The sequence below is a fragment of the Elephas maximus genome, chromosome 15, assembly GCF_024166365.1.
Source record: "Elephas maximus indicus isolate mEleMax1 chromosome 15, mEleMax1 primary haplotype, whole genome shotgun sequence".
Lineage (NCBI taxonomy): Eukaryota > Metazoa > Chordata > Mammalia > Proboscidea > Elephantidae > Elephas > Elephas maximus.
This window is the reverse complement of record NC_064833.1, coordinates 2,481,154-2,495,255: the sequence shown is the minus strand read 5'-3', so window position 1 is coordinate 2,495,255 and position 14,102 is coordinate 2,481,154. Positions and strand designations below refer to the sequence as shown.

At 49.9% G+C, this 14,102-nt stretch overlaps 1 protein-coding gene across 15 annotated transcripts in view; it reads right to left on the bottom strand.

Annotated features, from left to right (window-relative positions):
- TSNARE1 (t-SNARE domain containing 1) overlaps positions 1–14,102 on the bottom strand; it is a 230,922-nt gene that overhangs the window by 114,540 nt on the left and 102,280 nt on the right. For all 15 annotated transcript variants that reach the window (XR_007513240.1, XR_007513241.1, XM_049853648.1 and 12 more), the window contains one exon: positions 5,416–5,506. Coding sequence is in view for 13 of the 15 variants with exons in the window: in XM_049853648.1 (XP_049709605.1) it covers positions 5,416–5,506 (91 nt within the window). In the remaining 2 variants the exon portion in view is untranslated. The remainder of the gene's footprint in view (positions 1–5,415; positions 5,507–14,102) is intronic.

The window sequence follows — 14,102 nt, the reverse complement described above, 5'->3', positions numbered from 1 at the left end:
CCTGGGGGATGCCTCAGTTCCCAATTCTTCTTGTGCCCCTCTGTCCCTCCTGGTCATGTCTGCACCATGCCCCACCTTCTCCATCCATCACCAGGCTCCCACCTTCTCCATCCATCACCAGGCTCCCACCATCATCACCATCCCCACTGTCAGAATTAGGCTCCTCACCATCTACTTCATCACCCCCAGCATCATCACCTCCATCACTGAACTGCTGTTCGCACCATCTCCGCAGGCACAGCCAGCACCACCACCAATGCCACTCAATTCCACACTCAACTTCTTCACCAGCAGCTCTGCTCTGAGCACGTGACACATGTCTAAGCCACTATTAGGTGAGAACTTTATCATGCCCCCAGTGCAGCTCAGCAGACCTTGGCCCCAAGTTCTAAGTGGCTTGTTCAAGGTTGCACAAGTGGCGGAGCAAGGCCCTGACCCCAGGTCACTGACCGCAGGCCCCTGACCACATGCGTCTCGTCACCATCAGAACTGCAATCAGCAAACCATCCCTCCCCTCACATCTCACCATCCACCCTCCCTCCAGCTCCTCACTGCCTCCACCTCTCCACCCTATCCCTTCCCTGCTGGAAGGGGTCGCATCCGTCTCAGCCCCCACCGCATCCCAGTGCCCAGAATGAAGTTGGGCACAGAGCCGGTACTCAAGGATCACACAAGGATGGAGGTGAGCCCGGAATCTGGCTCTGCCTGCTCTGGTTTCCTACGAGCACCAACGGACCATCGGGAGCCCCAGCGCGTTTCTCTCCACACAGAACCAGCACAAAAGAGGCCACGTCAGTCCCGTTTCCTTAGATGTGGACCCAGACATAGCTCCTGGCCCCCACCTCGATCCAGCATCTCCCATGATCCCCTGGTAGGGGCCGCTCCCCTGACCCTGCATCCCAAATCACAGGAGATGCTCACTCCCAGCTGGGGGTGCCTCTGTGCAGGCCCGGCCTGAACTCTGCCCCTTCATGTCACCACGCACCCACCATCCACCACATGGACAAGAATGGGGTGGGGGACGAACCGACAGGTCCCGTTGGAATGGGACAAGGCTTTCTATGCATGCCTTTCACTACTCTCACAGCATACGGTTCAAGTAGGCCTTGTAATTAGCACCCAGTGTGCCCAGGGTGCCTCACCTTGTGCCCTTGCAATTAGTACCTTGTATACCCAGGACTGCTCACCTTATGCCCCTGTAATTAGCACCTTATGTGCCCAGGGCTGTTCACCTTGTGCCCTTGCACCATGATTGCTCTCCCTGTACCTTCCTCCACCTGGAGGGGCTCTCAGCACACTCTACTCATGACAATTCATTAATTCATCCATCCACCCATTCATTCTCCAATTCAATAAACAGGTACTGAGTGCCTGCTATGTTAGGTCTGATTCAAACCCAGACAACCCGAGATGCCTTCTTCAGTATCCCCTTTATAAAGTGGCTGTAATCGGCCTCCTGCCTTCCCCTTCCACTGGCCTTCCACACACACACACATGCAGGCACACACACATGCTGCCTTTATTAATCATTCTTCCTTGAACCCACATCCTCTTGGGCTCACACGACAACCCACACGCCTTTGCTGAGCCCAGATGACACTCAGGCAGCTGCTAGGCCCCCCCACCTATGGAGGCATTGTGCCACGCCCCCCTCCTTCACCGTTTGTGGGGCCCTACTCGGCTTTAAGACCCAATTAGATATCACCTCCTCTAGGAAGCTTTCCCAAGCCAGATGTGCAGAAAGTCGTCCCCTGCCACGGAGCCCCCACATGCCCTGAGCACCTCCGGGGAACGTTCCGATAACGACGGATGCTTCCTAATTTACATTCTGTCCTCCCACAAGGCTGTGGGAGCCTCAAAGAGGGAGCTGCTTCTCATCTGACTCTTTCTCCTGCATCTGGCTTGGAGCTGGTGTTGGAGAAAGGTCTGCTGGTTTCTTGGACGGGTGGGTGAGTGGGTGGGCAGATAGATGGGTGAGCTCAGCTGAGAGCAACCCCTCTGAGCTCCTGAGGAACACAGTACACTGCCACTGCCCTCATAGCACACAGAGCTTCCATGAACATGGGCTCTGGGCCCAGAAAGACCTGGGTTCAAGCCTAGCCAGGGCTGCTCCTGGCTGTGGTGCCTTGGCACATTATGCTCCGAGCTTCCTTCCCTATATGAAGGAGGTGGATGAGGGCCCTGCTATGAACTGAATTGAGTCCCCCAAAAATTATGTTATGAATCCTAACATTTATGTCTGTGGATGTAAGCCCATTTGAGAAGACGATTTTCTTTGTTATGTTAATAAGACCATATCACTATACAGTGTATTTTAAGCCAATTGCCTTTGTGATATTAAAAAAAGCAGATCAGGCACAAAAGCAAACAGAGCTGGGGAAGATAGGTGCCACATGAAGACAGCCAAGCACCCGAGGAGCAGAAGCTGCAAAGGACCTTCCCCCAGAGCCGAACCGGAGAGAAAGCCTTGCCCTGGAGCTGACACCCGAATTCGAACTTCTAGTCTCCTAAACTGTAAGAAAATAAACTTCTGTCTGTTAAAGCCATCCCCTTGTGGTATTTCTGTTCCAGCAGCACTAGGGAACTAAGGCAGGCCCCCACCCTGCGGCACTGTCAGGAGGACTGGTGGAAGGTTTAGCACAGTGCCGGAGTGGGCTGACCCTCCCACGACGAGGCAGCTACTGTTACGCCTTGACCTCATTCCGCACTGTAAGGGACCACTTCCTATCCAGGTGTTTAACCAGTTGCCATCGAGTCAATCCCGATGCACGGTGACCCAACGTGTGTCAAAGTAGAACTATGCTCCATCGGGTTTTCAATGGCTGCCAGGCCTTTCTTCCATGGTGCCTCTGGGTGGACTCGAACCTCCAACCTCCCGGTGAGCAGCCAATCACATTAACCATTTGCGCCACTGGGGGACGCCATCCAGGTGTTTACATCCCTACAAAGTCAAAGACCCAGGTGGCACTTAACAAATGCCGTCTGAATTGAACTGATGAGAAATGAACTTCCCTGGAAAACCACGTGCTTAACTATATTGCTCTTATGCTGCAGAAATATGTTCCAGAATCACAGCTCACCAAAATTTGGGATTTGGCCCTGCACCTCATATGGTAGGTGCTCAGTAAACATTCTGAGTGAGTGAACAATAAATGAGTCAGAGAACAGAGAACAGACCTGCCCATGAACAGGCCACACGAACGCCAACACTGCCAACCCTCTGCAAATGCTGACCATTACGCTGCCTAACACCTTATAAGGAGCCTTGGTGGAGCAATGATCAAGTACTTAGCCACTAACTGAAAGGTCAGCAGTTCGAACCCACCCAGCAGCTCCATGGGAGAAAGACCTGGCCATCTCCTCTGTAAAGTCTTCAGCCTAGGAAACCCTATGGGGCAGTTTTACTCTGTCACATGGGGTCACTATGAGTCGGAATCAACTTGAAGGCCCACAACAACAACAGTGCCCTTCTGTGGTGAGCCACAGTGATTCCACCCGAGTTCTGCACCAGGAAAGCACTCGCCTCCCCAACAGAAGGCTGGGCCCGCAATGACTGAATCCCGAGCTATGGGCACCAGCCAGCAGAGCACCGCAGACAGGCTTCCCTCGGTCTCATGCCGGGGTATCCTCTGCCCGCGGGCCCTGGAGAACTGCTCCTGCCCTCACATCCTTGTTCAGTGTGTCTGATTACCCACCTGTGGCGTGGCTTTATTAAAGGAGAATTTAGATCCCACACAATTCCTCCACTGTGAGCATACCAGTCGATAATTTTTCGTAGATTTCTACAGTTGTACAGCCATCACCACAACCTAGTTTTAGGGTGCCTCCAACATCCCAAAACTTCCCAAGGCCCTTTTGCAGCAGACCCCACTCCCGCCCCTGCTCATCTGCCTTCAGTCTACAGAGTTGCATTTTCTGGGCACTGCATCTAAATATAACTACAATGTGTGGTCAGTTTATCCAGCTTCTCTCACGTGGTGTAAAGTTTTGGGGTCCATCCCTGTTGTAGCTGTATTTGTGCTTCACTCTTCTTTGTTGCCGAATAGCATCCCAGTGTACAGACGCACCTCACTTTTGGATCCTTGATACCTGAGGTCGGCAAACCTTTTCTGCAAAGGGCCGGGGAGTGAGTATTTCAACCAGACGGTCTCTGTCACAATGACTCAGTTCTGTGGTGGTCATAACATGAAAGCAGCCATGTGGTCACATGTGTCACCAAGCGGGCATAGCTATGCCCAGTGAAAGTCTGTTCATGAGAACAGGTGGCAGGACCATGGACTCATCCCACTGACCCTGCTCTAAACATCTCAAGGTTTGACAGTATTTGATCTCAGGTGCCACACACCCTGCAATCTCTCAGGATTGGGTGAGGAGTGGACAAGGGCAGGGTCGCACTGCACCTGGCGTGGGTGAAAGTGGCTGTGTTAGTGGAGGCGGGTGGGGTGGCAGTGAAGGGGCTGCGGGGCATCATGGTGTAAGGGTGGCAGTGGGCACAGTGGCAGCGCGACCGTGGTGATGAGGTCTGTGACCTAGTGGTGCAGGTATCAATGACAGTAGGGACACAGTGTGTCCTGACAGCAGGGGCATTTTGAGGTGGCCCTGATGTGGAGCTGGGCAGTGTGGGAGGTGGCAGGTGGGCCTGTGTGGTTGTGGTTTGTGTAAGGTGGTAGCAAATGGCCCTGTATGGTGGTGGGTGGTATGGGGGGTGGCAGGTTGCCCTGGTGTGCAGGGGGGTGGTGTGGGGGAGTAACAGGTGGCCCTGGTGTGCAGGTGGGTGGTGTGAGGAGGTAGGTGGTAGGTGGCCCTGGTGTGGAGGTGGGTGGTGTGTGAGGTGGCAGGTGGCCCTGGTATGCACGTGGGTGGTGTGAGGAGGTGGCAGGTGGCCCTGGTATGCAGGTCAGTGGTGTGGGAGGTGGCAGGTGGTCCTGGTGTGCAGGTGGGTGGTATGAGGAGGTGGCAGGTGGTCCTGGTGTGCAGGTGGGTGGTGTGAGGAGGTGGCCCTGGTGTGGAGGTGGGTGGTGTGGGGGGTGGCAGGAGGCCCTGGTGTGGAGGTAGGTGGTGTGAAGAGGTGGCAGGGTGCAAGCTGCAGTGGACATGGGGTGACAGTGGGAAGGGGTGGCCGTGACCTCCCACTCAGAAGCGCATCATCGTCCCCTTTAGAACCTCAGCAGGGGCTGCACTGTGCAGCCCCCCACCTCCATGGCTGGGGCAGTGCTCCATGGACAGCGGCTGCAGGAAGGACGGCCCACGGGGCTCAGATCCAAGCAGTGACCTCAGCCGACCCCAGCCCAGAACAACATTGTGCCCCTCAGTCTCCCACCACCCACCCTTCTGCCAGCCCCCTAGCTCCAGAGGCTTCTCCTCCAAGGTGTTGGCCCCCTCCTTGCCTGTGGCCTGGGTCTCCAGGGAACATACCCGAGAGGAGCCGCGCAGGAGCCCCGACAGCTGCTTCATGGCACTGGTGCTGGCCGTGATGGCTGCATTGGTCTCCTGCTGCACCGTGTGCCTGGGGGCGAGAGGGTGGGGACACGGGTTGGCCAGGGAGGGCAGGGATGGGAGGCAGAAGAACCAAGAAGGAGAAGTGCAGACAATAAGAAGCAGGAAAGGAAGGACAGACACACGGGGACATTAAGGGAGGCGGGGAGGCCATGAAGATGCAGACAACAGGAGGGACGAAAGCAGAAAGAAAGGAGGGACAGAGAGACAAACAGGACAGTGAGGGAGGAGAAGGACAATGACACGGATGGAGGAAGGCCCAGAGAGCCAAGGACAAGGAGGGAATGTACAGAAACACGTGGGGAGGGAGGGACATGGAGGGGGGAAAGCAGAGTGAGCATGGAGAAGGGGAGAGAGAACAGAGGTGAATTCCACTGCAAGTGGACTTCCAGCTACCATGATGCCGGAACCAGCCACCATGGGACCACCTCTGCCTCCCCCTCCCACACTACCCACCCTGAACAGAGTCAGCTATGGTGGCAACTGTGGAGCACAAGCCCTACCAGGTTGGTGCCTTCACCCCCCAAAGAGGCCCAGCCTTGAGGTGTGCAGAGCATTGGGGCACATGGAGAAAGTGTGCGCAGGGGACAACAGTGTGAGGATGCAAAGGAGCACAGGAGCTCTCAACTTTCCAGGTAGAAACACAAATTGGCAAGGACTGAGGCGTCCCTTAGTGAGTCAGGACAGATGGGGGCAGAGAGGTGATGGGGACAGGTGCCATCATGTGCATGTGGATGCCTCCTGAAGATTCCAGCCGCCACCAGTCAAGTCCCCCCCTCCATCTGAGGCCTAGACACCATGGACCCAAGACCAGCTCCCCACTGCACGCAGCTAGAGAGGACAGGGCAAGTGGTAATGAGGACCACAAGGAAATAATGACCAAAATTTTCCCAAATTTGATAAAAAGTATAAACCCACAGAACCAAGAAGTTCAACAAAACCTAAATAAGACTAGCACAAAGAGAAACACACAAATTCAGGACTCTCAGAAGACCCCAAACAGGGGAATTACCCACAAATAAGAACCAGACACACACTTACACACATCATATTCCAATGGCTAAATACAAAAGAAAAAGAAAAATTGCTGAAGTCACTCAGAGGACAAAGACACATTCCACAGAGGAACAATGAAAAAGAATGACAGCAGACCTCTCATCAGAAACTACGCCAGCCAGAAGAAAATGGAGAAGCATCTTTTAAAGCGCTGACACAGAGGAGGCGGGGCCAAGACGGCAGAACAGACAGGCACTTCCGGCAAGCCTTCTTACAACAAAGACCCGAAAAAAAAAGTGAAACGAGTATATTTATGACAAGCTGGGAGCCCTGAACATCAAAGGCAAAGTTAGAAAATGAAATGAGCTGCAGGGGGGAGAAGAGACAGTTCAGAAGCGGAGAGGAGCTACCGGACCTGAATCGCCAGGAGCCCTCAGGTACCATTGCCAGGAGTAGCTGCGGCAGGGTGGTACAAGCGTTTGGCCGCAGTTTCCTCAGGGAGAAGCAGTCAGCCACATAGCCTACTCACACCTCTGGAACCAGAGAAGAACGGCGCTTTCGGCAAAAGCTAAGTACTTGCATATATTTTACCATGCCCCCTGCCCCCAAGCCAGCTTCAGTGGCTGTTGATTTCCCTGGGCTTGAGATAGGCACTGTTGAGCACCTAGAGCCATCCTCCCAGCCTTGGAGAAGGAATAAATTCACAATTGGGGGAAAACATAATTTGCCGGCTCCGCTAACCTGGGGAGCTCAGGACAGAAGCAGCTCCTCCCCAGGCATAAACGGTCTGTGGACTTTGAGTACATTTCCCCTTTGCATGGACCTATGTGGGCCTATTTCAGGAAAATAGCCCCTTGTTGGCAGACTACAACTGTTTCAGCTGTTCGGTGGAGAGGTGGGTGTTTGATGTTTGACACTGCTTTGCCTATTAAACAGGGTCCTCGTTTACGCACATCAGGGGCCTAAGGGCTGGCGGCTCCACTCAGGTCACTCAGCCACTCAGGACAGGGGTCCAAGGATAATGGTACCTCCCAATCCTTACAACCAGAAACACTGGGTGCCCATGGTCCATCTGCAGAACCCACCCACCTATAAGCTCTAGGGAAGAGGGACACGCTTTCCTCAGAGACACCTGGGGGATGATTCTCAGCCCCCTTCCTTGTTGAGAGTGTGACCCCGTGCTGCAACCAGATGCTGGTACCCACACCAATCACCCCTGCCCCTCTAAGACTGTAGGATAGAGCCTTTACCACACACTTGATGATCAGCTACCTGGAAACCTGAGCTGAATTCATACAAGAAAAGTGAATAGACTCCTAGACTGCTATGCCTGATAACAGCTCTAGCTATCTGGGGACAGGATGTCAGAGCTCCAAAGGTGAAAATAATCAAGCTAGCTCACTCAAGCAACCCATCTGGGCACATCAAAACAAAATAAAGCAAGAAGCTACAACACAGTAAGCAAACATAAAAGAAACTAATACAATAACTACAGATGGCTCAGAGACAAGAGTCAATATCAAGTCACGTAAAGAAACAGACCATGATTGCCTCAACAAGCTCTCAAAACAAAGAATCAAGGGATTTTCTAGATGAAAGTGCCTTCCTGGAATTACCGGATGCAGAATACAAAAGATTAATATACAGAAACCTTCAAGACATCAGGAAGGAAATGAGGCAATATGCAGAACAAGCCAAGGGACACACAGATAAAGCAGTCGAAGAAATTAAAAAGGTTATTCAGGAACATAATCAAAAGTTTAATAAGCTGGAAAAATCCATAGATAGACAGCAATCAGAAATTCAGAAGATTAACAATTACAGAATTAGTCAACTCAATAGAAAGTCAGAGGAGTAGAATTGAGCAAGTGGAAGGCAGAATTTGTGAACTTGAAAGTAAGCCACTTGTTACCAATGTATTTGAAGAAAATCAGATAAAAGAATTTAGAAAAAGGAAGAAACCTTAAGAATTATGTGGGACACTATCGAGAGAAATAATCTACAAGTGATTGGAGTACCAAAACAGGGAGGGATAACAGAAAATACAGAGAATTGTTGAAGATTCCTTAGCGGAAAACTTCCCTGATATCATGAAAGATGAGAAGATATCTATCCAAGATGTTCATCAAACTCCACATAAGGTAGATTTTAAAAGAAAGACACCAAGATATATTATAATCAAACTTGCCAAAACCAAAGACAAAGAGAGAATTTTAAGGGCAGCTAGGGATAAAAGAAAAGTCAACTACAAAGGAGAGTCAGTACAAATAAGCTCAGACTACTTCGCAGAAACCATGCAGGCAAAAAGGCAATGGGATGACTTAGATAAAGCACTGAAGGAAAAAAATTGCCTGCCAAGAATCATATATCCGGCAAAACTGTCTCTCAAATATGAAGGTTAAATAAGGACATTTCCCGATAAACAGAAGTTTAGGGAATTTGTAAAAACCAAACCAAAACTTCAAGAAATACTAAAGGGAGTTCTTTGGTTAGAAAATCAATAAAGTGCTGACACAACTGTGAAGCCAGACTTTAACACTCAGCAAAAACATATTTCAAAACGAAAGTGTAATAGTGACTTTTTCAGTCAAACAAAATCAAAGACCATCTCTACACGAAATGTTAAAAGAAGGTTTTCATGGAGTAGGAACATGAAACCAGACAGAAACTTGGATCTACATAAAGAAACAAATATTCTCAGAAACGGTTAAGACTAAAGATAAAAATAAAAGAAAAAAATCGCCTAAATATTAATCACTTAAAAAAAAATTGACTATTTAAAGCAGAAATAGCAGCAACGTATTGTGGGCTTATGACACATATAAAAGTAAAATGTCTGATGTTAATAGCACAAAAGAGGGAGAGGAGGAAGCAAGATGAATAGGGAGTATGTGTTGTAACGTTCTTATACTGTATGTGAAATGATTATTTGAAAGAAGACTGATTAAAAAGTAATTTTAAAACCTAGGAAATAATACCCTACTCCTCTATCAGTTTGTTGTACCGTGGTGGCTTGCATGTTGCTGTGACACCGAAAGCTATGCCACTGGTATTTCAAATACCAGCAGAGTCACCCATGAAGACAGGTTTCAGTGGAACTTCCAGACTAAGATAAGACTAGGAAAAAATACCTGGTGATCTACTTCTGAAAAAACTGGCCAGTGAAAACCTTCAGAATAGCAGCAGAACATTGTCTGGTCCAGTGGCTGAAGATGAGCCCTCAGGCTGGAAGGCACCTTCATCTACCCTGATGAACTCAACTCCTCATCAGTCCTGAAGTAAAACGCTGTCAGTGATAGGATAATATCCACATGCCCACAAGGAAGATCAGCTAATATGACTATCGTTCGATGTATGCACCAACCACTAATGCCAAAGAGGAAGAAATTGAAGATTTTTGCCAATTTCTGTGGTCTGAAATTGATCAAACATGCAGTCAAGATGCATTGATAATTATTAGTGATTGGAGTGTGAAAGGTGGAAACAAAGAAGAAGGGAAGTATTAGTAATTGGAAAATACAGCCTTGGTGATAGAAATGATGCTGGAGATCACCTGATAGAAATTTGCAAGGCCAACGACTTCTTCATAGCAAATACCAACTTTTTTCAACAATAGAGACTATACACATTGGCCTCACTGGATGGAGAACACAGGGATCAAATCGACGACATCTGTGAAAAGAGATGATGGAGAAGCTCAATATCATCAGTCAGAACAAGGAGAGGAGCCAACTGTGGAACAGATCATCAATTGCTCAGATGCAAGTGCAAGTTGAAACTGAAGAAAATTAGAGTAAGTCCACGAGAGCCAAAATACGAGCTTAAGTATATCCCACCGGAATTTAGAGACCATTTCAAGAACAGCTTTGATACAATGAACACTAATGACCAAAGACCAGACAAGTTATGGAATGACATCAAGGACATCATATATGAAGAAAGCAAAAGGTCATTAAAAAGGCAGGAAAGAAAAGACGAAAATGTATGTCAGAAGAGACTCTAAAACTTGCTCTCAAATGTCAAGGAGCTAAAGCAAAAGGCAGAAATTATGACGTAAATGAGCTGAGCAGAAGATTTCAAAGGGTGGCTTGAGAAGACAAAGTAAAGTATTATAATGAAATGTGCAAACACCTGGAATTAGAAAACCAAAAGGGAAGAACACACTTGGAATTTCTCAAGCTCAACAAACTGAAGAAAAAATTCAAACTTCGAGCTACAATATTGAAGGATTCTACAGGGAAAATACTGAACGATGCAGGAAGCATCAAAAGAAGATGGAAGGAATATACAGTCACTGTAACAAAAAGAATTTGTGGATGTTCAACCATTTCAGGAGGTAGGTAGCATATGATCAAGACCGATGATATTGAAAGAGGTCCAAGTTGTGCTGAAAGGAATGGCTAAAAACAAGGCTCCAGGAATTGACAAAATACCAACTGAGATGTTTCAACAAATGGATGCAGCACTGGAGATGCTCACTCGTCTACATCAAGAAATTTGGAAGACAGCTTCCTAGCCAGCCAACTGGAAGACATCCACATTTGTGTCCATACCAAAGAAAGGTGATCCAACAAAATGCAGAAATTATCGAATATCAATATCACACGCAAATAAAATTTTGTTGAAGATCATTCAAAAGCAGTTGCAGCAGTTCATCAACAGGGAGCTTCCAAAAGTTCAGGTCGGATTCAGAAAATGACATGGAACCAGGGATATCACTGCTGATGTTAGATGGATCCTGACTGAAAGCAGAGAATACCAGAATGATTTTTATCTGTGGTACCAAGAGAGTGGGGTGCTGCTCTAACCAAACCAAACCCACTGCCGTCGAGTCGATTCCAACTCATAGCGACCCTATAGGACAGAGTAGAACTGCCCCATAGAGTTTCCAAGGAGCACCTGGTGGATTTGAACTGCCGACCTCTTGGTTAGCAGCCATAGGACTTAACCACTATGCCACCAGGGCTGCTCTAACAGATACCTAAAATGTGGAAGCAGTTTTGAAACTGTGAATGGAGAGAAGACTCAGAAGGAAGTGAGGAGAACTGTTAACCAGAGAAGGCACAGAGGGTGAGGAAGCAGCAGCAGAACCAGGAGACTAGCGTGAGATGGTGCTGGAGCCAACCCACGGAGCAAGAGAGCCGAGTGCCTTCTGATGGAAGTTCACCGGAAGAGTGGGGTGTGCCCAGGCACTTAGCAGAGGAGCTACAGAGCTTTAGAACACTTGCCCCAGCAGGACAGACACAAGCATGAGGCCCAAGGGGCCGAGAGGCCAAGGAACCAGGAGGCAGAAGCTGAAGAGACAAGGAACACAGGAGGCAAAGCTGCCTCAGTCTCAAAAGGTATGCCCACGACGTCTGGGGCTTCAAAGGGTGGAGCCATGGCCTCTGGTGTTTCTAAGGGTAGAGTCGTCACTCAGGTGGACTAGGAGAATGGTGCATCTAAAGCCAAGGGAGCAGAGTTGCTGTCCCAGTGGGCCTGGAAGGTGGGGCTTAAGCCTAGGGCTGAGGGGCCTCCACTCAGAATCTGGAGAGTGTGGCCAATACCTAGAGTCTGAAGATCATTCAAAAGTGGCTGCAGCAGTATATCGACAGGGAACTGCCAGAAATTCAGGCCGGTCTCAGGAAGTGTCCGAAAGGAAACTCCACACCCAGAGACTTTACTGGATTAACTCTACCAAAACATTGAAGGAATACTAACAGCAATTCTAAACATTCTCTCACAGAAAATAAAAGAGGTAGGGACATTTCCCAACCCATTTTATATGAGGCCAGGATTATCCTGATAACACCAGACAAAGGCCTTCCATGAAAAGGAAATTACAGACCAATATGCCTCAAGGCACAAAAACCCTCAACAAGATATCAGCAAATTGAATCCAGCACTATACACAAAGGGCCTTGCCTCAGGACCAAGTGGGACTTCTCCCAGGAATGTAAGATCAGTTGCGATAGAAGTGAGTTTAAATCCTCATGAGGTCACTCACTCAATGTCTGTCCTGAGGCAAGTCGGCTGACTTCACCAAATCTCAGGACCCTCCATTGTCAACACCCGGGAAGGTGACCATCCCTGCATGGCTGGGGGGGGGGGGTGCTGATGCTCACCCCCTCCTCTGGCCCTTGCCTCCTGGGCTCCGTGCAGGCCTACGCCCAGCAGGAAGAGGGGGCCATGGCTTGGTGGCAAGGAGATGGCTTGGCAGGAGACAGACCAGCCCCAAACCTGCCTCCAACAGCCACATGCTCTTGGGGAAGCTTCTAGCTACACGTGGACATAAAAGTGACAAACTTATCTGAGGTAAGAGTATATATGAACAGGGCAATAAAATAGTAATAGAACTGTAAGGAGCCCTGGTGGTGCAATGGTTAAGTGCTCGGCTGCTAAATGAAAGGTCGGCCATTTGATCCCACCCAGCAGCTCTGTGGGAAAAAGACCTGGCCGTCTGCTCCCGTAAAGATTACAGCCTAGAAAACCCAATGGGACAGTTCTACTCTGTTGCATGGGGTCGCTATGAGTCGGAATGGACCGGACAACACTCAACAACAACAGAACGATCAACCACCCCACTGAACAGGCGTTCCGTTTTGCTTTAGTGGAGAGTTTATTTGCTACTTTTATTGCATGCTTGATCATACATGGATTTGTCTAATTTTTCTTTTTTTTTTTAATGAAAAACTCCAGAGTGTCCCTTATTCAAGAAGTGGTTTGTGTTTGAGAGACTTAAGATGCAGGTTCTGGGTGTGGGGGAGGTGGTAGAGAGGCCGGTTTGATGGGAGGGAGGTCCCTCCACCCACTGGCTGCTGTCCACCCCAGAACCTGGTCCTACTGCGGTCTTGCCACCCTCGGGTTCCCTGATTTCTGACTTGGCTGTCCCTTCCATGAGCTTTGTGACAGAAGGTAGCTGTCATCTTGTCAGCGCCCAGCACCCTGCTGGCAGTAAGCAGGCTCCCAACTTTCCAGGCTGACGCACAGACACAGATGGGCAGGGACTGGGGTGTCCCTTAGTGAGTCTGGACAGATACAGGACAAAGGGGTAAGGGGGCAGGTGCCATCACGTGAGTGTTGGCGCTTCCAGAAGATTCCAGCCACTAGCAGTCAAGTCCCCCTACCCCCTACATGAGGCCCAGACACCACAGAGGCGAGACCAACTCCCCACTGCACTCGGCCAACCCCTGACCCCCAGCTCCTCAGACCCTTCGTTTTCACTGGCCTTGGCCCTGAGTCTGGGTCTGGCCCTGGGCTTCACCAAGGTTTCTTCCCCTCAAGAAATGGAACTGGGCTTTGCCTCCAGTTCTCAACAGCACCATCCCCAGGCCAGATGCTGCTCAATCATCCCCAGGGGTCCTGAGGGATGCTAGAGAAGGGGTCCCCAACCCAGTCGTGATCATGCTGTAGCCCCGAGAAAGTCACCCCCCTCTGGGCCTCGATTTCCCCAGGTGTCAAGTGAGGGAGCTTGGTTAGATCAGCTGAAAGGCCCTCCTGGCTGGCCTCTGAGTCTCTGAGCCCGAGGTGGCTTTGAAGGAGTCAGGCAGCCTCCAGCCAGAGCACAGGTGGGCAGGTGTGCCCAGGTGATGGGCAAGCAGGTGTGCCCCGGTGACAGGTGAGCAGATGTG